At 35.1% G+C, this 27692-nt stretch overlaps 3 protein-coding genes across 4 annotated transcripts; 1 reads left to right on the top strand and 2 right to left on the bottom strand.

Annotated features, from left to right (window-relative positions):
• The first annotated feature begins 6 nt into the window (after positions 1-6).
• Positions 7-7634, top strand: LOC132183370 (uncharacterized). The gene is made up of 11 exons (XM_059596800.1): positions 7-63; positions 175-212; positions 1097-1194; positions 1415-1470; positions 1606-1891; positions 2047-2162; positions 2287-2343; positions 4036-4101; positions 5462-5536; positions 6506-6596; positions 7046-7634. Exons 2-10 carry the CDS (start codon positions 181-183, stop codon positions 6566-6568), a joined length of 849 nt encoding a protein of 282 aa, XP_059452783.1. The 5' UTR covers positions 7-63; positions 175-180; the 3' UTR covers positions 6569-6596; positions 7046-7634.
• A 785-nt stretch (positions 7635-8419) lies between these two features.
• On the bottom strand, positions 8420-11006 carry LOC132180274 (NADPH-dependent aldo-keto reductase, chloroplastic). Its single transcript, XM_059593033.1, has 5 exons — positions 10872-11006; positions 10597-10772; positions 10178-10421; positions 8784-8963; positions 8420-8647 (listed from the first exon to the last, which is right to left on the bottom strand). Exons 1-5 carry the CDS (start codon positions 10989-10991, stop codon positions 8420-8422), a joined length of 948 nt encoding a protein of 315 aa, XP_059449016.1. The 5' UTR covers positions 10992-11006.
• Positions 11007-14044: 3038 nt separating this feature from the next.
• Positions 14045-26403, bottom strand: LOC132182958 (structural maintenance of chromosomes protein 2-1). 2 transcript variants are annotated; one of them, XR_009440341.1, is made up of 21 exons: positions 25907-26403; positions 24935-25615; positions 24701-24844; positions 24302-24592; positions 24023-24208; positions 23779-23943; positions 23636-23695; positions 23218-23280; positions 21995-22086; positions 21656-21752; positions 19858-19974; positions 19557-19775; positions 18751-18891; positions 18318-18485; positions 18054-18238; positions 17817-17910; positions 17652-17740; positions 17271-17496; positions 16719-16793; positions 15081-15244; positions 14045-14397 (listed from the first exon to the last, which is right to left on the bottom strand). XR_009440341.1 is itself a non-coding variant. In XM_059596332.1 (21 exons), the coding sequence occupies exons 1-20, from the start codon at positions 26222-26224 to the stop codon at positions 15134-15136; spliced, it is 3522 nt and encodes a 1173-aa protein (XP_059452315.1). In that variant the 5' UTR covers positions 26225-26403; the 3' UTR covers positions 14045-14397; positions 15088-15133. The 2 variants fall into 2 exon arrangements, 1 of the variants encoding a protein (XP_059452315.1); XM_059596332.1 differs by having other exon boundaries at positions 15088-15244.
• Between the last annotated feature and the right edge of the window lie 1289 nt (positions 26404-27692).

The raw sequence follows: 27692 nt of genomic DNA, 5'->3' as shown, positions 1-27692 counted from the left end.
GTTGGAAAGTCTACCATTGCTACCCAGCTGGCCCAAAGGCTAAATTTGCCGAATGTCCTACAGGTCCTACCTTATATTTGTAGAGATATTCTGCCTCTCTTTCTCATTCATATATAACTCATTTTTGGTTGTATACTTATGCCTTTTAACATCTGTGTTTCTTAATTGTTACAGACAGATATGGTGTATGAATTGCTACGAACAGCGACAGAGTATGTCCTGAATTTATTTATTCCTTTGCTTAATCTCATTGAGCACATTTTCCTTTTCGGATGGTAGAAGCTTATTGCTTGGAACAATTCAGAACTCCAAATGTAGAAGAAAGACAATAAGGACACTTATTTTTTTCTTTTTGTTTATGTTTGTCATGCACGAGGAATCTATTGCTGAGGTTATATGGTTGACCATGCTAAGAACCCTTCTGGCTGGAAATCCACAGCTGAGAAAGTACCATGTGACATTTGTCTCTCTGCAGACTTACGCATATTAGGACAGTTTTATGGTAGCATGTGTTTGTTCATTTGCGGTTGGTGGATACAAATGGAATTAAAGTATGGCCCTATTGTTGGTGATGTTTATTGATTGTGCCTACATGTTGGCGATGTTCTTTTTGCATTTTACTTGAACTATTCCTAATGCACCAGCTCCTGAGAATACATATTGGTATTTGTTACCATAGCAGAGGATTACACCACCCATAATCTTTTAGTTTTTACACTTGTTTTACTTCAGTGATAGGTAGTAGGAAGTTATCTGGTTTTGGATTGATAATGATATCCCCTGGTAAATAAAGTAGGGTGTCATCAGAGGTAGATGCTTTCTTGAAATAATGTGTTATATTAACAGTTTACTGCCCCTGATATTTCTATTTCCAAGTCATCGAGAACAAAAGGGAATGCAATATTTTAGATTCCAGTTTCTTAAATTTGAATGTGAACCTTATTACTTCCTTTGACAACTGATCACTTCTTTGTTTGCAATGATTTATCTCTATAGCAAGAGAAACTTCCTTTTGACAAATGAGCCTTATTACTACCCCTCCTCTTCCTTTTGAGACTGAATCAGAATGCTTATTCTCTTCTTATATCTGATTTAGTGCACCATTGACATCTACTCCAGTATGGGCCCGAGACTTCAGCTCCTCTGAGGAGTTGATCACTGAATTTTGTAGAGAATGCAGAATTGTTCGTAAAGGTAGTCTTTCAGTTTTACTTTTAAGATGCTGAGAACTTTTCCAGAGAAATAATTTAGCTGTTGTGATTTGCCTAAAATAGATTTTGAAATGCCATTAGATAGTATGGATTTTATAATTATTTGAGAGAATCATATGGAGCGTCTCTCTTCTTTATGGGAAATTATGTCATTGTACTAGCAAGTGTATTTGTTATTGATTTGCATAGCATTTCCTTGTTAGGTTTGGCTGGTGATTTGAAGAAAGCTATGAAAGATGGGAAGCCAATTATAATTGAGGTGTGTTCACTGTTTAATTATTTGGATCCTCTAGTTGTTCACCCTTCTCAGAGTGGGTGCAATCTGTTGTGGTGCTTTGATAGTATGTTTTATTTTAAGATTGACCTTTTTACATTTTTTTTACCATAATGGCAGGGAATACATTTAGATCCAAGCATTTATTTGATGGATGACGAAAATAAGACATTAGCTAACATGCTGGAAAAATCTAAAGAGGCTAATCATGTATCTGTGACATGTGATGATAGTACTGCAACAGAGATTGAAAACAATTCTAGTAGTGTTAATGGATATGACAGTAAAAAGAGCAATTGTTCTGGGCATGTGAGCTCAGAAGAAGGGAGTTCTGCTAATCAGCTGAATAAAGTCTCGGATACTCTGGAGTCTATCAACCTAGCAAGAAGTGTGTCCGGGAGCAAAGGTCAACTTACGCTCTGGGTTCTGCTGTCATGTTTAAAATTGTTTAGATCCCTTCTGAGATTGAAGACTCGTGTATGTGTATGCTTGCATGATGAATGAGTGAAAAGAATTACTTCTAAGATGCAACATTTCCTGGCTTCTTTTCTGTTCACACAGGTGAAACTCTTAAAGATACAGAGACTGGTGGAAATAGTGCTGTTAGGAAGGAGAAGTCTGGTGCTGAACCAATAATTGTACCTATAGTTCTGAAGATGTCTGAATTTGATCATAAGGTGTGGGGATGTTTTTATGCACTTTTGTGGTTTTAATTATACTATAATGTAACTTCGGCTAGTTTTTTTAAAATTGAGAAATAAGAACAAGAGTGGTGAAAATATAACAAAGCTAAATGTGCAGGCATTACTAGAGGAGTGGATCTCGACTCGTATATTTAAGGATAAATGTCTAGTCCAGGTACTGATGATTGTCAAGTTTATATTGGTACCTATTTAGAAGACCTTTTAACATATGGATCAGGTTGTACATTATTTAGCTGTAAAGTAATATAGAGAAAAAGTGGATTTTTTTTTTTTTTGGGGGGGGAGGGGGAGGAGTTAACCTAGTTTTTGCTAGTTTTGTAACTTCTATATACTTGTGTTTATATATGGTAATTATAGGATACACCTATAAAGAATATGGAAATGTGGTCATGAAAATGTAAAATAGAGTTTAAAAAGGATAATTTTAATGTGATGTAAGAAATAAGGTTCTGCATGCAAAGAGCTCAAAATCTCATTGTATTCGACTGGGTCACAGAGATGAGCTCCTTTGTTTTTCTACTGTTATATGTAATTTTAATAGAAAAGTTGTAAAGAGTAAAGTTGACAAAATTACGAAATAAGAAATGGTTTCAAAATATATTTAAATTATGCAATTTAGGAGCATGGTGGCATCCATATTATTATATTAAGTGGGGAAGGCAGTTTGGTTATTCCCTTTTGTCCTCCCCAAATTCCTTTGCCTTCCATTTCCCCCCTTTCTAATATATGAAAGAGTCAATCAATAGTCGGCCATTGTTCTAAACTTCTAGTCTTGGCAACTTAATGGTGCCCTGCTTTGGTAATGGCAACTGGTAACACAGAATGTCTGCCTTATTGTATGAGCGATGTGGTTGACTATTTTGAGCATAAAATTACTTATGTGCAGATGAGGCAGAGAATACTAATTAAAAAAACAAAGACGAGACAGAAATTTCAATACAGTCTGGTGATGTCTATTTTTAAGAAAACAGACATAAATGAAGTAACGGAAACATGGTTAAGTATTGGAAAGAAGAAATCAGTTAAAGAACTGGTTCAACAAATAATTAATTAGAGAAACATGGTTGGCCATGCAAAGGAAGAAGAGGGGAAAAAAAAAAGTAGAAGTCAAAGAAATGTGTTATGCATGATATGGAATGGATAGTCAGGAGTTTTCTGTTGAAAATCATATCAAAATTTCTTGAAAGGGAAAAACCAATACAATGCATATGATATAAAGAAGCATGAATTGACATAGTTGTATACTATAAAAAGCATATGCCTTGATTCTGGTCTAGAATGTCTTTCAGGAATTTTTTTTTATTTTTTTGGCAGTTTATTAGTCTACTTCTGATAAAATTAGATTAGAAATTGGCTGCATAAATTGATTGGGAAAGTTGATCCAAAAATTTGATTAAGAAACACCGAATAAGTTTTGCTTCTCCACTAGAATATAGGTTGGCAATGCCTTTTAGGAGAGCTTTTTGCTTTTTATCAAAAAAACAATACATTAACACAACTCAACTCTTTCACCTTTATGTTACATCACAACTAAAAAGTGAAAAGCACCCTCTAAAAAGTTATAAAGAGTTTTACCAAGCGAACTCTAATTTTTCAAAATTGGCTGATAATTTAAAGATATAGAATCAAAAAATTATTAGCCTTCCAACAGTGTATGCAAAAGGCCCTTTTGGTTTTGGTCAATGATGAGGCATGCTATTATATTGTCTGGAACCTGTCCATTTTTCATTATTTTATTTCCTTTTATTTGTTACTTCTTTGCTTGATTCTGAATTGCCTATAACAAGATCTGTTTTTCCTCTGAATTTTTTTAATACTTTTCTTCCAAACACTTCATTTTTTGCAGGATAAAGATAAGCTAATAGCCAACTTAAAAATCATTCAGGACTATCTTTGCTCGTTCAAGTCACAGGTAATCTGATTCATGTTTGTTTCTTTTGGTTAATAGGAAGCAAGCAGGCTTTCCATTATCTTTCATCTTTAGTAGTAATTAAGAACTGACTTAATTATATTAATGGACCTTCAAATAAACAAATTAACGGTTTTAGGATGTTTACTAACTTTAGAGATGCTTGGTAAGAAAGGTGGAGCATCCTCCAACAAGTGAAGCCCAACAAGTGGAATGTTTAATTGAAGTGAGGGGTAAATTGTGGAGTTAAAGTTCAAACTTAAGACTCTGCTGTGATACCATGTTAAGCTTATTGAAAAGATTGAATTTAATCATTTAATTAATATTTTAATATGGATATTAATGGACAATGTAAAGAGGGAAAGAAAGGAAACAATTGAAAGATTCTTGTAGGAAATATTTAAGTTTCATGCAGTCTACACCACAATTTCAGAAATTTGTTTCCAGGGAGATTTTCACCATAGATCAGCTTTTGAATTTCCAGTTTTCATTCAGTATTGGGATAGTTGAATCATCTTTTAATAATGAACAGCATGAACTAACTTATGGCATTCATGACCAGAAAACAAAATCTTTACTTGGAACCACCTTACTGGAGTGTGTATGATTAATAGGTTGTGGAATGATGCTTTTGGGGCTTAAATTCTCATGCTTATGAAGCTTTTAGATTCAAGTTCATATTTTCAGACTCACCGAAAAATTGGGGAAGTGGTTCTATTATTGGTTAATAGTTTCTAGCATATAAAATAAACTGGAAAGTTTCTATGAACCAAACAGGGTAGGAGGATTATTGCCGAGATCAGATTGTATGTCTTTATTTTCAGTTTGGTGCTGCCTTCTGGAATAAAGCATGAAGCAAGACAGATGAGAGGGCTTTCATATCATTTGTTTGATAAGTCCATAGTTGTCCTTTTATTTTATGTTTTAAAGCTTAATGGGAGCATGATCTGGAGGTACACTTGTGCCATTATATAAGGTCTAGTGAAATATATTTTTCAAAAAATATAATATAGTTTAAATTCATGATATTTTGAATAGCTGAGATCTTACTGGAGATTCTAGGTTACGAGGTGACAGGTGTTTTGGGTGCAAGATAATGTATATATAATGTATTTTTTAAAAATATTCTGTCAAGTTTGCGACTTAAAAGTCAAAGGGAAGTTTTTTTGAATTTCTAACTTACTGGATTTCAAAGTGCCTGCAACTTGGAGCTTCACCTTCCTCTGACTTTTAGGATTCTGTATCATAGCTACTCTTTTAGGGATACCCAAACTTCTTTGTAATCAGGAGTTTTAGAGTGTTGCTTACCATCATTTTCGTCATTATTTTTTTTACCTAATTTTATTTCATTTTCTTGGAATAGGGTTTGACGGTTGTCAATATATCACCAACGACATTCCCACAAACACTGGATTGGCTGCACAGTTATCTTCTTCAGGTATATTATAACATGCTGGCTTGTCTGAAGGCAGCAAGTTGATATTCCATGGCTGCATTAAATAGTATAAGATACTGAGCTCCTGTCCATCTGATTGCTCTTTCAACCTGGAAAATGTGGATTTTGAGCCCAGCTAGCTGGTGTGAAGACAGCGTTTTGGTGTTGTCTTCATAAACAAAGAGATTCAAAAGCCATGATTTCTAGGGAATGTTGCAAATGCATCACTTAGTTTATGATAAATGAGATAGTTGTGAAAGATATACAACTTGAGGCCTTGTGTCTTCACCCACCCATGAAATGTATAATTCTTGAAACTAAAATGCAGTGCTAAAACAGTTTTACTTCATGGTTGTTTGTAAATCAAGTTTCAGGGTGAAATTGCTCACTGCCTAGATTCACTTTTATTTAGATCAAGAGTTTGTTTGGCCAGTTTGAGGCATATTCTATGTATTATGTATCCGAGGTTAGGCAATAATATTTGAAGAAAGCCGAAAAATATATTTTTAGGATGGGCCTAAAAAAAACTTAAAAAAAAAAATTTAGGCGATGGTGACCTCATCTATGAGTGGAAGGTGCAAGACTTGATGGCCAGGGCTCTTTGCTTAGTATGCAATTAATTGGCTTTATTTGGCAGTTGTATTCTGGGGAGAGTGGGTTGACTCATATAGGTCCCTTATTCCATGTGCTTAGAGTTCAGTTGCCCTGGAGGTGGGAACAAACTCGGCACAATACTTCTGTGCTCGGTGTCTTACTCGTGTGTGTGTGTGTGCGTGTTTCCTTTCTGTCCCTTAACTAGGATATTACATAAAACCTCGAGCTTTATGTTTTCTTGGTGCAATGTGGTTCCATTGTCTCCATTTCATTTCCCGATCATCTGAAATTGATCCTGCATTATATTATTAGTGGTTTCTTTGTTTCTGGACCAGAATGTTGTTCTGATTCCTTTCCTGGATAATTACTTTTGTACAGTGTATTGAGCAGGGCATTTCATCTAATTCCAACGAAAAGGAGACACGACCAGCTGAAAATTAGAACACATTCTGATGTTAGCTTGAGAGAGGTATTAAATGAACCTTCAATAGTTTTAAGCTTTCTTACTGTATGTGTATAATAGGCTTTTCATTTATAAGTTTTAATAAAACTTAATTATTACTTATCAAAAAAAAAAAAAAAAAAAAGCTTTTCATTTATAAGTGTTCTTTTTTTCTTTTGTGCATCTCTTGTATACTAACTAGGCCGAGACCCTTTATTACTTATCCAAGAAGATGATAGGGAAATAAAAGATTGCAGAAAGGAGAATGAAAGGTGTCTGTCAAAGATGCTTTCCATTTTGAGAATTTTATTCAACCGGGAAGAAAGGGGTAAAGAAAGAAAAACTAAATGGCTTTTAGTTTTCTAACATACCTCTGATATGCTAGGAAATAAGTGATGACTAATGATACATATAGTTGACTATTACTTGGTTTCACGTCTTTCAACACTTAATTTTCCTTTCCCTCTCTCATTCAGATACCCCTCGTAATGATCTAAATTCAAATCGGGAGAGAACAAAATCCGTAGGGGTTCCGGGCATGACTTCATGGGGAAGTGGCTGGAAGTTGGAGCACCAAATGTCGGGAAGTGAATGTAAAGCTTAACTTTTCACAGGGACCTTTCTTGAGCCTCTAGCCGGATGAATGAAGGGTCTTGGGATTCGTCTTCTTTTGATTACAATTCCATTTCTCTCACTCCAATTGCCAGCCTCTTGGAACACCCTGCACTTCCTGAAATCCAGGTGCCCGATTTTCAAGACCGGATCATGCTCTATAGAGGACGTGCAGGGCCCCCACTAATGGTTCGATAAGTTAATTGTTTTAAAATACTCGTGCCCCCCTTGGTGTATGAGACGTTGTACAAATGTATGCATTTCGATTTGGCCGAATTCTTTGGTTACCAATTCCAACATATTTGTCTTTATCAGTTCACCATTTTAGAAGGGGAGGAAGGGGTTATTGTGAAGCTTAATTATATGATGTGCTATGTGCGCATCGATGATTGAATGCATTCTCTGTACAGCCTCTTTAGATAAACAAAAAAGGATGCAGTTGTTATTGTTCTAGTAATTCTTGTTACTATTAAAAAAAAAAAAGCCAGCGATTTAACTAGTTTCGTGTAGAGAAACTTCCGAGAATGTGGTGCATGGAACCGGGGTTTACTCTGCACGGGTGGATCCGAAGGGTTCTGCCTTAAAGAGGTTCCCGACATAAAAAAATAAATAAATAATTCAATTTTTTTTTAAAAAAAGCTTTTCCTTTTTACTTCATCTATTTGATATAATTGGGTTTATGGAAGGAGATTTTCATATTCTTGCCGAAACTCATCTATTTCTATTTAGAGTGTGTTTAACATTGTGATTTTATGTTAAAAATGAGATTTTAAACAAAATAGCAAAATTTTTTATTTTTTATTATTATTATTTTTTTATAGAGTATTTGAAAAATATTGTGTGCCATCTATTTTGATTGAAGCTTTTATCAATCATTAGTGTAATAGGAACTAATGGAGTATGATTATTTGTCCAATAATATTTGAAGGAAAACATTCTCCCAATTATTAGGGAAACTAGACAAATTTTGACATAATATTTCTCTAAATTTTGTTTACTGGTAAATGAATGGAGGTAGTTATGTTTACACAATGGCACATATATATATAAACTTATCCCCACATTCCAGAGACTTGTACACACTCCATCCCTAACCATGAATAAAACCCAGTAAATAGCTTTGGGCTTTCAGCATCAATGGAGTACAATAGAAAACATGAAGGAAAAAAAAAAAAAAATTTAAGGTTGTGTGAATTTTTATTATTAGTCAGACACTGCAGCATTATTGTAGTTTTTACTTAAATTTCATCATCCCAGAGATCATGAATTGTCCTGTATGGGCTTGTTGTTTCATTAACAAGAAACTCCCCTCTCATGATCTTCCTCTCTTCCAACTTGTCGATGGCAAGGAGTTCTTGATCGTTCAACTTGAGATCAAAGCACCCCATGTTCTCCTTCATCCTATCATGATTGAAGCTCTTCACGATCACGCTTGATCCTTTCGATAATCCCCATTTTAGAGCAACCTTCATACAATTGGAGCAACCTTAATTAGATAACCTTTTAAATAAAAATAAGATGTAAAAGAATGTGGTAGTTTTTAGCAAATTTGGTAATATTATGGGTCATAAATTAAATATTAGGTAATTAATTTTGGTGTACCTGAGCTGGGGTTGCTAGGTGTTTAAGAGCAATGGATTGGATGAGTGGGTGATCTACCACAGCTGTTGATCCCCATGCATTCCCGGGCCCACCTAGCGGTGAATACGCACTTACGTGGATTTTGTGATCCGCACACGTCTCTCGGAGCTTGCTTTGCCTCCACATTGGATGCATTTCCACCTATTTAACATTATTACAAGGAATTTGATTAGCAGTTTTAGCGATTTTTTTTTTTTAACAAGTATTAATTGATATTATACATTATACAAATAATTTTAGAAATCACATTTTTATTTGATAATGCTGACATGGCATGTCTAACAAACCCTTGAAACAATTGTTATTAAAAATAAAAGAAAAAAAATCAAGAGTTGGTTGAACCTGCCATGTCTGCATTGTGAGATAGTTATGAGATAAAAATGTGGTATATACTATATATCCATATTATACCTATTCTATCATGAATGCTAGAAACCACATTTTTATTAAAATTAGTATATATTATACCTATTCAATTATGTGACAAAACTCTTTTTGGGTCCTTCCCGGACCATAGGCATAATTGAAGCATGCCTTATTATTATTATCATTTTTTATTTTTAAATGCTAGGAGTTAATAAGTTCCCTATATTTGGCCCATGTTCATTTACAATCAATCATTAGATTTGTAGACTTATTTACATCCCACATAAGTTAATGGTGAACCCCACAAATCCAATAGTTGATTATAAGAGAATATGAGCCAAATATGAGAAACTTATTGACCTTTAACATTTCTCTCCTCTTCTTCTTCTTTTTATTTTTTATTTTTTATTTTTAATTCTAACTGAAGCATGTTTGAAAGTACCTGCTTGCCACTCTTTTGAATACACTTTGTTGATTTCAAAAACAATATTCACTAAATTACAAAAAAAAAAAAAAAAAACAATATTCAATAAATCATTGACTTTTTTCTTTTTCTTTTTGCATGCCTAATCATATATATTTTTATATTTCACGTCTTTTCGGTTGGCTGCTATTCTTCTATTAGCATTAATTAGTAGCCAAACATGAAAATGAATGACACATTGACACGTATGGAAGACAAAAAATAAGATTTATTGATTTGTAGTTTTTCCTTTTTTTCTATTAAATTATTGACTTAAATTCAAACCCAACGTCACAGAGTTTGAAAATTCCACTTTGCTGGTACACATACATTGGACTATATATATGTCCCCATAATTTCCCATAAAAATATATATATATTTGATGACAACACTGACCACGATGAAAATGGCATGACTCATACTGATGATTTGCATCATCTTCAACCTATTCTTTATATGATTTTTATTTTTTTGTTATGGAATTTTAAAATTTGTTTGGCTGTGAGTACGACCATGGTACTGTACCTGATTGACGGCCGGAGGTACAGAAGCAAAATCTAGCAGCCGTTGGATCTTCTTGCTGGAGAAATTGCTGACACCAATGCATCTGCACAGCCCCATGTCGAGGCACTTCTCCATCCCAGCCCAGGTGGACTCAAGATCCAACGGTTCAAAGTCCTCCTCTTTGGGGACGGCATCACAAGCCCACGGCTTCAACTTCACTGGCCAGTGCACCAGGTACATGTCCACATATTCCATCCCCATCTTCCTAAATTCCAACACAAACCCAAAACAAATATTAATTTCTCTAAAACCTGCTTTAAAAGATTATATTTAAATCATGTGAGTGAAAAAAAATCCAATCTTGGCATCCGTGAAAAGAGAATTTGCTATTATTAATTTTATTTTTCTTGTTTTTCTTCCTGCATGTGCATAGTGGTTACCGCAGAGTTTGCTTGAGGCCTGAAACAGGGTCGTGGTGATCACTCCCCCAGAGTTTAGATGTAACAAAAATGTCTCCTCTGTCTACCGTCCCATCATGAATTGCATCTGTCAAAGCTTTCCCCACAGCTGGCTCTGAACCATAGATTTTTGCTGTATCAAAAAGCCTGTAACCCATCTGCATATTACACAGCCATGCATGTTGATTAGCATTTTCATAGAAAAAATAGCAACAAAATCAAATGTATTTTTCTTCTTCATTTGTATTTTATAATACCTTGAGGGCCATATGAATGGCTAGCTCTGTCGTCTCACTGTCATTTTGGGAGGAATAAGTGCCTAGTCCAATGGAAGGCATTGTTATACCACAGTTCAACCGCACCTGATTGCTCCTCATCTCTCTCTCTCTCTCTCTGTCTCGTCTCTCTGTCTCGTCTCTCTGTTTCTGTCTCTGTCTCTGTCTCTGTAATGTATTTTTAGGCCACAACACAAATAGGCTATGTGTGGACGGCTATTTATACACACACAAAAAAAAAAAAGTCAACATGATCAACGGTTTCTTTAAGACACTTCAACCAAAAAGAATTTTGTAAGAAGATAAACTAAATAATTGAAGTGTACAAATCAAAGCATCGGATCTTCCATGTCTAAAGGGATTTTATCAAATGGTCCAATTCATCATCCGAAGGGACATAGATAATCGACCATTCTTTCAGATGAAAAAAAGTACATATTAAATAAATTATACCATTTTATATAGAAAGTCAACCAGTTTACTCTCAAAATAAACCATTATAATATATGTTTCAATCTTCCCCACTCCTTCCCTCCCTCACTTTGAAGCAAAGTCCTCAAGATTTGTATTTTCAAGCTTTGTGGGTGCAAAATACTCCTTTTAAATAAAAAAATTAATGGGATTGCTGACTCCCAACATAGATGTACCTTAATTAATTAATAAAATAATGGGTGTTTGACATGCGAGTTTGTTAATCATTTTATTTTCTTTTATTTTTTCTGCTTCAAGTCAACTGAGTTTTTTAAACATATAACTTACGTGTATGGCATAATTCGCATTACCCATGACTTGAGAATGTCAAAGGGAACATGTTCTGTTCTATCGTTAGTTACATCCTCTTTTCACAAACATCATCTTCATTTTCATATTCATCATTTTCAGATCAAACTGACAAGAAAACCCAGAAACTGAGAGTACATAAATTATGATATTAGTGGATTTGCAATCGTTTGAGTGAGAGAAACACATGGTTGTACTTAACAAGGACAGAGGAGACATTCGCCAGAATACATGAATTTTCTAAAGCACCGCCAGTATACTTGCCAAGATCTTAAAAATCCTGTCATGTGGAAGTATGATTTTCTCATGTTCCAATGATCTTGGGCATATATATTATCCGCCCTCTTCTAAATTTCCATTTCTGACTAATTATTTTTCTTAAAGGAGGATGTTTCCTAGCGCACCGTCGTGGGCGTGCATGGTTTTGTGAGCCCATGACCTTTTTTCCGTACATCTGGATCTTAATTATTAGCAGTATTAGAAATCTAATCTAATATGATCTCTCCTAAAAGAAAGCAAAGAAACCTAAGAATTTCAATAGGAAAATTAATTGTATATGGATAGGATATAATTTAATTAATTGAATCTGTTAAAACTGAAATTACAAACTTTATTTATTATGGGAAAATTACACTTAACCCCATTTCTAAGCTAACACTGCCAAATTGTATTTATATTAATGCTGAGATCAAATCTCATGATATAAAATCAAATCATATCAAATCTCATAATATACTCTTAACACAAGTTACATCCTCTGGCATTAAAATTGACGAAAAATTGCAGGTGTTAATTTAAGACTTGAAATGATCGAAGAAGCACCATTTTATTATAAGCAAAAAAAAAAAAAAAAAAAGGAGGAGAGAGAGAGGAAGAATTGAAGGGATGGACGGACCACCCCTTGGCCGTGGGAGAGGAGACCTAGGCCATGGGTCTCTTCCACGGCTGTTGGAGAGGAGACCAAGGCCATGAGTCTCCCCCCTCCATGGCCGTGGGGAGTAAACCTAGGCTCCCTTCAGCCCCTACTTTTTTTTTCTTTTTCTTTTTTTGGCATTGTTCTCTTTTTCTTTTTCTTTTTCTTTTTTTTTTTAATAATAGAAGGACACTTTGGATATTTCAAGTTATAAATTAGCAATCGTTCAGTTTAGAGGAGTTTAGATTCCCTGTTTTTTATTATTATTTTTTTAAAAAAAAAAATGAATTCACATGAAAATTAAGGCCTCAAAGGTATATATGTAACTTTATCCGTACTATTTAAAATTTGTTCAATTCAGACGATTTCATTTTAGGGTTAAATATTAAATACCTTCTTGGAGTTTTGTTACTTTATTTTTTTCTTCCTACGGTTTGATTTTTATCATAGGAGGTCATGTGGTTTTGATAGTAGACCAAATTAGTCCTCTGTCAGTTGACCGTTGACTTAACGGAAGTCAACATGGACCAATCAAATGTTGACATGTGATGTGACACCTACTTAATTTTTTTTTAAAAAAACAAAAAAACAAAAAAAAATTGGGGGATCTGGCCGGATGGGGGTGGCTCGCCAAGGGGGTGGTCGGCCACCCCCATCCGGCCAGATGAGGGTGGGGGGCCACCCCCAAATGGCCAAGGGGATAGCTCGGGCACCCCCAATTATTTATTTATTTTTTAAAAAAAATACATTTTTTTTTAATTTAAAAAAAAAAATTAAGTAAGTACCACATGTCAACATTTGATTGATCCACGTGGACTTCCGTTAAGTCACCTAACTAACAGAATGACTAATTTGGTCTATTATCAAAACCACAATGACCTCCTGTGATAAAAATCAAATCCTAAGGAAAAAAAAAAATAAAGCAACAAAACCACAATGAGGTATTTAGCATTTAACCCAATTTTTTTAAATACTTGTTCTAAAAAAGGTCTCCTTCATAAAGGTTATAACTCCTCTCCCTCTCTACTTTTAGATTTACTTTTGGAAACTCCAACATTTTGACAGAAGAGGAGGTTTAATTGAGTGTTAAGAGTTGTGGCCTTGTGCAAGGTTTTTTCTTTTTGTTTGGCTGATCAATACCAACAAATTGGAGGGAAGATGTAACTATTTTAGGAGAATCCTCGAAATCATTGCTTTGGTGCAATTTCTTCTTTTGGTGGTATAACATTTATTAGTCTTCTTTTTTTTAGTTACCCACTAAAAGGTATGCAATGTACCAGGTTCCAACCGTATCTTGACAGTTGACTCCAACTAGAACAAAAACAGGAGATGTTACAATTAAACATTTATTGCACTCACGACAAGTTGAAAGACATGTAAGGGCTCCAACCCTCCCAACACCTTTTTTCACTCGTAATCTTATGCGGAATTGCTGACAAAAAAAACAAAAAGAAAAGAAGAAAGAGCAAATATTGATTTCTAGCATTTTATAGAGGAAAGTGATGCAAGAGGAACTCAATGTATTTGCAAAGCAGACCTTGGAAAGTCAACCTGATCAAGTAGGCTTTAGTCTTAAGAGGGAAGAGGTACAACTCTTTGTACTACTAAACATGAGGTTCGTCTAAGATGGATTGTCAGACAAAGTGTATATCTACAGTTGAAGATACATGGAAATAACTTCTAATATTAGGAATACAACAACAAATATACAAGCATGGTACCAAGATTTCCTTTACCCAGTAATAAACTTCACTGGCCTGGATATATATGGAGGTAACTGCAAACTCTCTATTAGCTTGACTAAAAGACAGCCACCTGAACAGACAATAATTTTGAAAAGTTAGAATATATAGTAGTTAAAAGAGTGTAATCTTAAATATCTATAAATCTGCATATGATTCTAAAAGCCAAAAATCTGTCAAGCTTGGGATCAACCGCTCTCTTCATATATATATATATAAGTGATCAAGATATCATTAAGAGTATAAGGTGCCCCAAGTCCACAAGAAGTATACAGGAGAAAACACCTCACTAAAAAGAACAAAAAAGTCGTGATAACTAATCGTCAAAGGAGAAACAAAAATAGACGTCCAAAGATATAGAGTTTTGAAGAATAAGGACTTAATCTCTTTCAATATCCTCTCACAGTCCTCAAAACTTATATAATTCATTTTCCTTCATAGACACCATTAAAATCATGAAGGTACCATCCACACAGCAGCACTCCGAGTGCTGTCGGTAGTCCACCAACAAGCATACAACTCATCTAGGCAAAACCCAAGATGGCCCAAAACAACTGAAGAAAATAGTCCATATTGCACTAGCAACCACTTTGTTCACATTCTTATGGGGTGGAAGGCCATTTGACGCAAAATAAGTTATATACTCTCACAAATATTTGCAGCTAAGATCACGGGTTCAAGTTCCATGGGATTCATGAGCTACCAATAAAAAAAACAAACATAAGTAACTCAAAAAAATATGTTCTCAACACACACCCCTTACTAGAATTAAATGCAAAGGCATCACAAGACAACAGCGATCACTTGCTCTACTTAGCCGCAACAGTCCTTTGAACGGTGGAAACACCATCCACAAATTTTGTCCGGAAAAGAACATTAGCATTGTTGAACATGCCTTCTTTTAACGAGACCACAATAAACTGCAAAAACAAAAACCAAAGAAAAGAAGATTACTCCCACGTAGGCTTAATGTAACAGGAAGCTGATTTTCTCTAGTAACATCCCCACTCAAATTTGATGTCTGACACTTCATTCTTTGACCTATCTTTCTGCAAAGATATTGAATTACTAAGCATTGATATTTCAAGAAAGGGGGTCCTTTTGATAATTCCAAGTGTACAAAAGCTGCACAGGGACAATCATAATCACTGATCTCTTGAATGCTTACTAATTTTATAAATAGCTTTACTGTAGGCCTCATTTGTGCTAAAATTAGATGCTATAAAATGTTCAATCTTATAAAGTCATCTTGTATGGTAAATTAGACTTTATTTTCCTAATTAACTGGAACAATTAAGACAAGAAATTCTTTTCGATCACTACTTAGATATCAAATATTCATTCCTTTGTATATGACATTTAAAAAACAAAAAAACATAAACTTTTTGGTACGAAGCAAAAAAATAAGACATCTCATTGAACTGACTTTAAAGTACTAGACACAATAATCTCACTTTTGCAAGTCATGGTTTCACTAAGAATTTAAAACTTAAAAAAAAAAATACCATCTTGCATTGGTCAAATCTAGATAGGACCTAATGTGTGACACCCTAATCACATGAAAAGCAAAAGTTGACCTTTAAATGATCTTTTTTTGTGTTTTTCTTCTTGGTTGAAGTTCTTCTACTTGCACAACTCTACTCTGCATGTTTTATCAAATAGCTGAGATGATAATTGCTGGTTGAACTCTCCATGCACCAGATACACGGAGCAGGGCTCGTGCAACACATGAATGTTGCATGCCTTGTATCATATGAAACAATTAAAATACAATACATACCACCACATTTATCCTTGCTTTCAAATGTTTCATGCATGGCATATCATCTATTGCACAAGCATACATAGAACACTTCAGGCTAAATGTTCTATTACCAGACAATCAGTTGACATAATTTCATAAAAAAGCCTCGAGTAGTTTCACTTTTAAGATCTAAGACTTTTTTGTTCCTCTTTCTGCAGGCATCCTGAGTCAAGCATTGATCCAAGCAACTTTCACAATCCTTTTCAAAAAAAATTAGGGAACTGACCAAGCAATAATATATACATGCATTGAGAAAAATGTTTCACACTTTTAGTCATGGAAACTAAACGTTAAATTACCAAAACTGAAGTACATATCCAAAGGGGCCAAATAGAGTTGAACGGCAGTTTTCATGGCATGCCTCAGCCAAAATGAATAATACTTTTCACAATGTTCCCAAAGTTTTTATTTAAACAGATCAACAAAAAACACTATGTTCTATTAATTTGATATTCCTTATGCTTTACAAATTTTATGCTTCATATTCTATAAAGTTAAGGCAGAAAATGAAGAAGAATAAGGGAATCATAAAACATCACATAAATCACAAGCAAGCATTAACCCTGCAAGCATGGTAAGTGTCATCAAACCTGTGAATGTGGGAAGTGAGCTTTTATCATTCGCCCAATGTTCTGTGTGTGGCTTAGATCGAGAGCTGCATCGACCTGTAAACCACCTCAAAAATCAAAATCATTTGCAAATCCATCTGAGAACAACGTTGTGCACTAGATGAAGCAATGAATGATAAAAGCAACATAGAGCTCCGTGAGGAAACTCGTTATGGCAGAGTCTCATATATATGGGTGTGTACAAGATAGTGAAAAGCCATTGATTTTAATTTGCAAGTTCCAAAAAGATATTTTGACCTAATTCTAATTTTATCGGGTTTTATATTATTGGAATCCAAAAATCCCAGCAATTTTTCTGAACTTGTCCAACTAGCTTGACAAAGGCCTCAAAATGTACATAGCCACACTCAGTTGGGATTAAACCTTAATTTTATTTTATTTTTTTCGAAAAGAGGGGTTAAAGGTCAGATTAGTTGAATGAATTATGAAATAGATATCCAATTCAGCTACTCCAAGAGTAGTAGGATTATCAAGGATAGATTAATAAATGAAGAAGAATTAAGTTTAAAATACCTCATCCAATATGTAAAGTGGAGCTGGTTTAAAAAGGAGCAGTGCCAAGATTAGAGATAATGCAAGCAGAGATCGTTGACCTCCACTGAGTTCTGACAGGGATTGTTTCCAAACACCTCCAAATGCAACACGAACCTCAAGACCATCAAGGAAGCTGCATCCTTCAGGAGGTTCTAACTTTGCCATGGTTCCCGGTAATAGGGTAGAGAAGATGGATCCGAAGTCACTGAAGCAAATTAACAAAATTCTGACAGTTAAGTGCCATCAAACTTTGTGAAATAAGAACCAGTTGAACCATCAAAATGATGGGAAAGATAGATGATTACTCTAAATGTCATTAAAAATTTACAAGTCGAAGATCTAGAATAAAACACAACTCACTTGTTAACTTTAACCCAAGTAACTTTTAGTGTTTCCTTCTTCTTCTCATCTAGCTCTTCAATTACCTTCTTTATTTTGGACTTGTCATTCTAGGCAAAACAAAACTAGAGTAAGTAAAGAGAAATCAAGGTACAAGAATGTTCAGACAGATCAGCAGTAACAAACCTCAATGATGTTTTTCTTAGACATCAACTCATTGTACTCATCTTCTGCTTTCTCAAACATTGCCATTACTTTCTTGTTCACCCTTTTCTCAAGGCTTCACATAGGAAAAGAAAGACAAATATACAATAACCACTTTGCTCCACAAGAGACATTAACTAGTCGAAGAAAACGGTATTAATAGCAAAACAAATAAATAACAACAATTTAGATAAGAATGAACTTTTCTAAGGCACATACCCTGATTGATCGGCCTGCAGTTTCTCAAGTTCTTCCCTTGCCTTAATAGGATCACGAGATGCAAAATCATAATCAGTCCCACTTCTTCCAAATAACAGTTTCTCAGATGCAATCCAGGCATGCTTCTCAATCAGTTTGTCTACTTTTGTTGAGCAATCTTTCTGTTCCATCTCCATTCGTTTTACCTAATAAAGAGAACCAAAGGTGGATTGGTTAGTAGATCGAGTTATAGGGAATACATGAAGGGGGAAATTAGCAAATTACCTCATTTTCCATTTTCTTCCTCTCAAGATTAGTCTCACTAATTTTATGTTGAAGTTTTGCCTGCTCCTTAAGAATACAACTGATTTGGGAATCACATTCCTTCATCTTCGAACGGATCAGATTTAGCTCAGATTGCACCTGATCATGTTTATTCCTTGTGGCAGCAACCTGCAACACAGAGGCATGAGAAAGTAATTTTTACAGCACAGAATTTGTCAAAGCAAATGTCGGCATTTAGCTGCTAGTTTCCTTGCTGCTGTTTGCAGGGGGCCAGCCCTGCTGTTTCTTTGTGTTGATCTGGTCTTCATTAGTGTTTAGCTGCAGGTACCCTTGTTGTTGTTGTGCTGGAAGCCAGTCAGCTGTTTCTTTGTATTTTTTTTTTTTCTGTTCTAAAAAGATCTTACTTTCATCCAAAAAAAATACATGTTTCTACCTTGGATTTTTGTTCTTCTACTTCTGAAGTGAGACTGTCGATTTGTGTTCTCAAAGAAGCTAGTTGAGTCTCTAAGGATGCACGTTCCTCAACAACAGCTTCCATTTCCATAACAAGCCTCTCCTTCTCATTTTCATGCCCCTACTAGCCAGCAAAACCAAGTCACAAAAAAATCAAAGAGCTGTTTAAAATGAACACTATTAGCTAACTGAAGCAAATGGTATTAACACTATCTCAGCAAATGATAATAACGATTAGTCACTAAAGATTTCTGAAATAATAGTGAACCCAAGACCTCTAAGTATTTGTGAGCATTCTAAGAGATTTTGGGTTTGACTCGCACTTTAACTCCCCTCCTTATTGACTTTTCATCTAATAAAAACATCTTGACAAATTCACTAACAATTTTTAATCAGTTTTATAAGAAATTGGAAGAAAATAGTTTATGAATGCTGTTCCAACATTGTAACCTTGAAGGAAATACTTCTAATTAACAGAAAATCTCAAGGAGTAGTATTATTGATACCTCCTTGAGGTTTCTATCTGCCCACTGGTTCTTTTGTTTTTTGGAGGTGGAGGGGCTGGGACATACAAAAACTTCAATGCAATAAAATGGCAAGCAAAATACGTTATATGACTTAAAGTAGCCAATATGAAACAAAATTTGACCATCATAATCTGCATGATTGGGTGCACAGTACTTCGATGTTGACCATTGACAAGTAGTAGGTTGAGGGAATAGCAGGTGAGCTTGCCTAAAGATTATACACAATCTTATGATAAAGCTCAGCAACATCAAAACCTACCTTGAGAGCTTTGGAAGATGACTGCATTTGAGTTTTAATAGCCTTAATTTTTTTCTCCAAATCCTTGAGCCTGCCCTCCCGATTATTATCATGCTCTTTGATAGATTTCTCAAGCAAAGAAACTGCATTTACACATTTTTCATACAAAAGTTGCTTTTCTTTAGCCGCCGATTTTGCTTCTTCAAGCTCCTGCTCAATCCTCTTCACTATTTCACCAAGCTAGATTGCACCAAGAAAAAAAAAATTAAAACTAAATGTAATTCTGAAGTACATAGGTCACGTGAGAGAGAAAGAAGCAAACCTTATGATGCTCATTTTGCTCAGCCCTGCCTTCAAATAATTTAAGGTCATACGATTTAAGCTCCAACTGTGCTTTAAGGTCCATGAACTTTTTCTGAAGAGGCAGGAGCTCTGCAATCTGCACGTGAAGATAAGAAGGCATCAACAAAGATATAAAAGCAGTAGGAAACTGCATTCAGCGATAAACATCCAAAAGAGAAAGACACTTCAAATAGCAAAAATTACGTATCCACTAAGACGAACCAACTAAAAATAAGAATTATGTCAGGAGCCAATGCACAAGAAATGAATACAAGCATAAAGTAAAAAAGTAAGATGGACTCATCATGCTCAAAATATCCATCACTAATCAGGTCTTAATGCTAGTAATAGTATTAAACCACAACAGGCTCAAGACACCAAAAAATAATATGCTTCCAGTATGTGTAGTTAGTGACTCAACGACAAATGACTGATCAGGATACTAGAGGTAACAATAATGCATTCATTGATGTAGCCTATAAACTATCAGTTAAATCTAATTATATAAAATCCACATACTTCTCAAAAACTAAAATAAGGACACGTATGAAAAAACTGAATCTTACACTGAAAATAACATGGTTCACTAAAAGTATATCTCCCATCTGCACCCAATCCCTTAAAATAAAGGGGCTTCATCTCCCCTCCTAAGGTAACCGCCCACTAAGCCCTTGATTCCAACAACCATAAAGTCCACTTACAAAATATACAACCCAATTACAAGACTCACACCTATTAACACATTAGCTATACACCTACGAAATACATTAGCTATTATTAGGCCCATAACAAAAGATTGGAGATTAATCTCAATCAAGGTGGAGATTGGAGATCAAAGGGTGTTTGGTGTGTGGGAAAGCAAGAAGGTTCAAGAGAGAGAGACCATACCAAGATACGAACAACACAGCTAGGATTCCAGGGAAAGAAAGAATTTATAGTTTCTCTAAAACGATGTCGTTTTAGATACAAGAAAAAATATAATTAAAATTGTAACAACCCAAGAAAAAGCACTAACCGCATCTGTACTATCACCCCAAAAGGACTAGTCAACTTGGAGCTTCTCTAGAATTTCTTATAAAACCTAATTTCACCTACTAACTAAGCAATATGGGACTTAGCATTCTTGACTATCTTTATAAACCACCCACTTTATGTGAACTACTCTTCATCTGCCCAATACGGGATTGGGGTGTTACAAATATAATTAAAATAAAAGCGTCGTTTTTGTAATTGAATTTTTAAAAATTAAAAAATGGTCATGTCGGGTTTGAAATGTTGGAAAATCTTGAGCTTTCGACTTTTGTCAAAATTGAAAGATGGCTTCCAACATCCAACCTGCCCTTTGTCAGAAGCTGACCCACTCGTGTCAAAACTAGGTTGGGTCTGGGTTGCTGCCCCTACTTCTTTTGTGCATTATATAGTACAGGCAAACTATTCTATATCCAACTACACAAGTGTCATTATAAAAAATGACTTTCTATTCTTTCAGTACAAGAAAAAATGAAAATGCACCTATCATAGTTAAACATACCAAACATTAAGGGTATAAATGCATTTATATGACCCACATATTTACAGACATTAATGATGTCAAAATTAAGTCCGAAGGGAACTCATAAGTTACTCCAATTAGCTAGTCAATGCAAAAACAGACACATAAAATACATATTTAACCAGTTTGCATATAAAGAAACTTTCTTGATAAGCACAAGAAACAACTTTTCTTCAAAACTCTTTGCCTTTATTCTGGCAAATATGAAAGGATGTTCAAGGTCTACCTTCGCTTCAATTTCAGACAACCTTTTTTGATGTGTAGAAAGCTTTGATTCAGCCTCTGCCAAATGATGAAGTTGCCTTAACAAATCACCACCACCCCTAAGGCAAGGAATGGTTATTTTAGAAGGTTAGCTAGCAGAAGAAGGAAAAATACTTGAGAGCATCTTCTAATGAAGCATAAAAGTAACATCAGCTTTGAGTTAGAACATTGAGCACACAAAGCATGTAAAGAACCATATTAATTCTAAATTATTGGCCAGAAATAATAAAGATCTTATAGAAGAGAAAGAGAGTATTTACAAAAGATTCATGCATTCATGTGACGAATTCAAGTGACTTACTTGCGGCTTCCACCAGTCAAAAGACCGCTCGGCTGAAATATATCACCTTCAAGAGTGACACTCGGGGTGTGAATTTCCCTATTGAAAGCAACCTATGAAACATACAACAAAATGATAGTCAAATTGTGCTTTTATTGGAGCATTGTACCTTGAGCTGGGTACAATACCTGTGATTACCTCATTTTCAACTATAGGCTTGGGTTTACACTGCTAACCATACAAACATAAATCTTTTTTAAGTATTGGTTATAAGGGAAAATATCAGGAAAATCTTTATGATTTTGGGACACTTCTTGGCTTGAGAAAGTGGCATGTCAAACGTTTGAGGACAGGACACTTGTGTCCAACCTGGCAAACACTTAGTTGGAAACTTATAAGAGAATTTACTAGCATTGTATAAGGATGCCTTGCATTTTTTTCAAGACTTCCACATAGTTTTCTTTCTCGTGTTTGTTTTATGATTCCATTGCTTTCGATAAGATGACCATAGATAAATTTGTGTTTGTTATTTTGCCGGACATTATAAAGACACTGTAAATCCTGGAACATTGTATACATATATACACTTACTAAGCATTATGCTATATTAAGTTCGGAACGGCAGGCAATAAACCAATTAAGATGCAGATAAATGCCCATAAGCTCAGAGCTATTTTTGCTAAAAATAACTTGTTTTGTTAACACTACATTCATTCATCACTTCAAAAAAAAAAAAAAAAAAAAAGGCTGCTCCTTCCGTTCCACAATAAACGAAAGCTTACATATGGCACACATTCTAATGAAACAAGCTCTCTTCCTAAAATGCCTTTAGATGAGCCAAGAAAGGTGAGTCCAAATTTGAAAAAATGCAGGTGCAATTTTAAGGGTACCATGGAAAGTTTTTTTTTTTTTGTTTTTTTTCTTTCTTTAATGATAAATGTACTATAGGTACCATGGAAAGTTAAACTGATAAATGTTTTTGTTTTTGGAAACTTTCACATATTTAAGACAACTGAATGAGGAAATGGATCATCTATTGTGGGGTGGAAAGAGTACATACTTACTACTACACTTTATCAAACTAAAAATAGTTCAAAACTTCAGCACAGTCAGTAACTGCATGCAAAAAGTTCTCCAGAAACAGAACAGCAAATAAAATATGCCCTCTCCAAGGCAATAACAACCACCATAACTTGAATCAAGTTGCTCAAACAATGATGTAGATCAATGCAAACCAAACATACCTCCTTTGCAGCATCAATGGTCTTGCAAACAAAGGTCGAACCAAATACATATTCCATAGCACCCTGCAACACACATGAACTTTTAGGAAGAACATACTGAAGAAACCCCAGCTTTGCCCATATGTATATTTCCATTATCCAAGAAAGGGAGGAGAAAAGGAGCAAAAGTTGATCACAATTCTAAAGATCTTCTGTTTGTGACTACTATGCAAACAACCAAAAGAAAAATGCAAACAACAAAACTTCTAGCACCTACATTTGCTTAGATGCAGAAAAAGTGCATCATAGAACTTACTACTAATTACTAAAATGTATAACAGCGTAATACCACAGCGATAAACATCAACAATTTAAATTTAAAATGAGCAGCACACAGTTAAGAGGCTTAAAAAATCACATGGGCCCACTGGAAGCACACCTTCAATTCCTCCTCATAACCAACCAAAGAGAGCGCCAGTTCTGCATTCTCCTTGCCAACCTTAAATTGCAAGAATAGCATGATTACCAGAATAGGTTAACTGAAAAAGATAATTGCAGAGAAAGTTCGATGCAGTGACTAACCAATCTAACAGCAGCATGTTGAACCCTACTGGGGACAGTGTGGGACTGTATTTTATTCAAAGGTATAATTGTAACTCTTCTTCGAAGGTTGCCATTCTGAAGCAGTTGTTTTCCAGTATTTTCTGTGTCTGCAACAACATTAAACAACTTTCCACCAGCAGTAACCTGAAAATAACCGAACTTGTAAGAATCAACTTACAAAATTTCAGTTATGAAATAAAAATGAAGTATCATGCATGCTAACCTCTAAGGCAGTCATTGTGGAGCTATCCTTTACTTTGATGAGTTTTGCAATCACACCTTTTACCTTTGACCTATCAAAATTCTTCACAGGGTCACGGTATGTGAACTCAACATTTGCCAGTTGTCCTGACAGATTGCGTATTTCATCCTTCAACTTTTGAACCCGCTCCAACTCAGATGCACGATCCTGAAGAAATATTTTAGTTTGACAGAATAAATAACCAAATCGAGATTTATACACTATACCACTGATGGAGATAATCCTCAAAAGAGTACCAACCTTTTGTAAAGCCTCCATCTGTCCCTCTTTACATGGAAGAGACTCCAATGCCGTTTTAACATTCTCCACATCCTTTCTTCTAGCATTAAGCTCATTCTCTACAGAAACAGCTTCTTCACGCTTTGACATTAATTGATGTGTTTTCTCTTTCAGCTCCTTCTCGCAATGGATTATTTTTGTTTTCAACTGTTTCAATTCAGTTTCAGCACTCCCAACAGCAACCTTAGCATCACCAAGTTGATCTTCAAGGCATTTCTCCTCATTTCCACTGCTTTTGCCAGCTAATACACCCTACCCATATTGTTTACAGAATCAAATTCAAAATGCAATCTGATTTGCAATCAACTGAAAGCAATAACATTGTGAACAGAATAAAATGCACAAAGGGAACATATATACCTGGTAATCATTTTCATTCTCCTCCAAATTCTTAGAAAGCTCCTCAGCCCTCTTTTTCAGATCAGCTGCTCCTTCTTCAGCCTTCTTAACAGCAGAGGCCTTCTCTTCTACAGAGTGCTTCAAATCTTCAATATTACTCACAATCTGGAAACATCAAGATGTGAAGTCTAATTACAACATTCACAAGGAAACAAAACTTGAAAAAATGTTAATTGGAGATTAAAACTCAGCTACCTTTTCAGCATTTTCTTTTTCACTTTTGAGAGTGTCCTCTTTATTGTTCAGTACAGATACTTCCCTCACAAGATCTTGAGAAAGTGCATCAACTTTCTCTGACAAAGATTTAACTTCCGTACCCATACTTGCTTCCTTTTCAGCAGTCAATTTTGATATTTTAGTCTCCATCTCCTGTATTTCTGCTTGTGCCCTTCCCGTATTGTCATCAATCTTGGCAATCCTGGCCTTCACCTGTTCCACCTCACAGACTGCATTGTCTTTAATCCTTTCTGCTTGAACATATTCATAAGCAATGCAAAACCTTTTAAGTCGATCCAACTCAGCATTGCCATTAGCCCATTGCATGTACTGGGTCCGTTCTTTCCTCAACTTCTCCAAAGCGGGCAGTATTTCCTGGTCAAGAAGCTTGTTAATCTCATCAACCTTAGTCTGCTTCTTCTCAAGTGTTTTCAATGCAGACTCCTTTTTCGTCTCGTACATTCTTGTCCCAGCAGCCTCTTCAAGCATAGACAGAATCTCAGGGGGTTTCATATTTAAAACCTTGGTAATGCGCCCTTGCATTATGAGAAAATGTGGATTGTTAATATTAAGCTGCACCGAATGGAAAAGATTCTGCACCTGACTAGGCTGGGCGAGTTTTCCATTTATTAGGTATTTGTTCCTCCCACCAACCACAATCTGCAAATTAGGCCAAATATGAACCCTTAAGAACCAAACATGCTCACTAGCGATTGATAGCCTGAAACTTGTATTGCACTATAAAATCTTAAGCAAGCTTATCCACATATTACCATTGAAAAAGCAACTACACTTCCACAATGCTAAAACAAAAGAAAGAAAGAAAGAGAAAGCCCCCCACAACCCAGAATTCAAATCTACAATACCAAATTTATCAAAACCACCTTCCTGGCCAAATTTCCCACTTGTCAAAAAAAAAAAAAAAAAAAAATAGCGAAATTGCAGACGAACCTGTCGAGTAACAGTAATTTCCGGGTGGTCCTCGTAGCCGAGGGGGCTCCGACTTCTATTGGAGTTATCGAAGACGATGGAGACAGTAGCCTTGGTAATCCCGGCCTGGCCTTGCTTGTACACGAGCTCCTGAAGATTCGAAGCCCTAACCTGCTGCAAATTCGTGATGCCCAGGACGAAGCAAATCGAGTCGAGAATGTTCGACTTGCCCGACCCGTTCAGTCCCGTTATCGCGTTGAAGTACTGGTCGAAGCCAGGTACCACGGTCCTCGTCGCGTACGACTTGAACCCCTCCAAGCATATCTCCTTGATGTACATGGTTCCGCGAGACTTCCTCGCCCAATCGAAACCCTAGGAATCGATGGAATTGTAACTGTGGGGAAAATGAGTGTTAGGGTTTTGGAGATCGAAACCCTAGAGATGGAATTGAATTTTTGAAAGGGAAAATGATGGAGATTTTAGCTCTGTCAGGTGCTAAAGACCACAAAGGCGGGAAAATGCTTTCCGCTTTGGTTTTTCGAAAAATGAAAAGTCGGTGAACATTAACGTTTATTTTATTCCTTTCGGACTCAGGCTCCGGCCACTTGATTAGCCAATCCGCTTTGGTTTGGGCTTTTCTGGACCAATCACATTCGCTTGTGTTTAGGTCCATAAAAGCCCAAACCAAAGCGGATTGGTCCATGATTCATGGTGAATTTGGACTGAATTTTTGTCTTAGCCCTTGAAGTATAGTAAATTAGAATAATTTAATAGAGTATTATATTATCTTCATATAATTTGGATAACGTAACAGTAGAAATCAATTCTTGATTAATATTTTTTATTTTTATAATGACTAGTTTTTATTACAACATCATCAAGTTGTATGACAGTCGTATAAGAGTTTACTAAATAATTATAATTAACAAAGTATATACATTTGTTACTGTGTTTTAAAAAGTGTTTTTTTATTTATTTTTTGTTTGAAAAAGTTTTGTAATAGACATGACGGTGAAAATATTTTTGATAAGTGTCTTCTAGGGAATATGATCATTTACATTTCAAGTGAAATAAAAATAAGCTATTTCATAGTTAAGATTTTGTTTTGTTGCATCTAACGTTGTACATAGTGTTGAGTGATATAATTTTAAATGACGTGCCAACATATTCATCATATGGTAATGCATATACCATTAGATCTATAAAATATGATATTTTTTTAGTGGGTCTACATTTTGAGAAAATTTGTTTTCTATAGAGTACACATGTTAATTTTAAGAAACTCAAACAAATGTAAAGTCCTACTTGTTAAAATCAAAATAAATAAATAAAAAGAGAAAAAAATGTAGAGGTGGTGGAAGGAGACCTCCTCTACTTAGGATTACCACACGGTGGCCCTAATCTTTTTTTTAATTATTTTATTTTTAAATAATAAGTTAGTTATTAGTTATTACCTCTTCAAAAGTTAAGCACGTGTTTTGTCAAAATATTCATACAACAAAGAAAGAAAACATATTTATAAAAAGTATTTTGTGTTTTGAAGATTATTTTGTGTTTTGAGTTCCCTCTTAACGTACTTGTCTTAATAATAAAAAACAAAAACAAACATGAACATAAATTATTGGCAATTAGTTGTATATTCAAGCTCTTTTTCCATAATCAGGAGGTATCTCTCTTTCATTTTTTTTTTTTAAAATCAATGATAGGGATGAAAAGGCTAGCGGTTATTGGCTAAAATCTCTAACCATAACCGCCTAGGCTGATAATTGGTGGTTAGCGGCTAGTACCTTTAATAACCGCCAACTTT

This window comes from Corylus avellana, chromosome ca5, assembly GCF_901000735.1.
Source record: "Corylus avellana chromosome ca5, CavTom2PMs-1.0".
Taxonomy (NCBI): Eukaryota; Viridiplantae; Streptophyta; class Magnoliopsida; order Fagales; family Betulaceae; genus Corylus; species Corylus avellana.
The sequence above is the reverse complement of the archived record's forward strand: the minus strand, read 5'-3'. Positions and strand labels throughout refer to the sequence as shown.

Excerpts from the sequence above, each read along its gene's own strand:
- LOC132183370 (XM_059596800.1), top strand. The coding sequence starts at position 181 with ATGGTGTATGAATTGCTACGAACAGCGACAGA. Across the intron at positions 2,344-4,035 it reads AGGATAAATGTCTAGTCCAG|GATAAAGATAAGCTAATAGC; the intron begins GTACTGATGATT and ends CATTTTTTGCAG. Across the intron at positions 4,102-5,461 it reads TTTGCTCGTTCAAGTCACAG|GGTTTGACGGTTGTCAATAT; the intron begins GTAATCTGATTC and ends TTCTTGGAATAG.
- LOC132180274 (XM_059593033.1), bottom strand. The coding sequence starts at position 10,991 with ATGAGGAGCAATCAGGTGCGGTTGAACTGTGGTATAACAATGCCTTCC. Across the intron at positions 10,422-10,596 it reads GGCCTCAAGCAAACTCTGCG|GAAGATGGGGATGGAATATG; the intron begins GTAACCACTATG and ends GTTGGAATTTAG. Across the intron at positions 8,964-10,177 it reads TACCTCCGGCCGTCAATCAG|GTGGAAATGCATCCAATGTG; the intron begins GTACAGTACCAT and ends AATGTTAAATAG.
- LOC132182958 (XM_059596332.1), bottom strand. The coding sequence starts at position 26,224 with ATGTACATCAAGGAGATATGCTTGGAGGGGTTCAAGTCGTACGCGACG. Across the intron at positions 19,776-19,857 it reads AGCAAAATGAGCATCATAAG|CTTGGTGAAATAGTGAAGAG; the intron begins GTTTGCTTCTTT and ends GGTGCAATCTAG. Across the intron at positions 17,741-17,816 it reads CTAAGAAAAACATCATTGAG|AATGACAAGTCCAAAATAAA; the intron begins GTTTGTTACTGC and ends TGTTTTGCCTAG.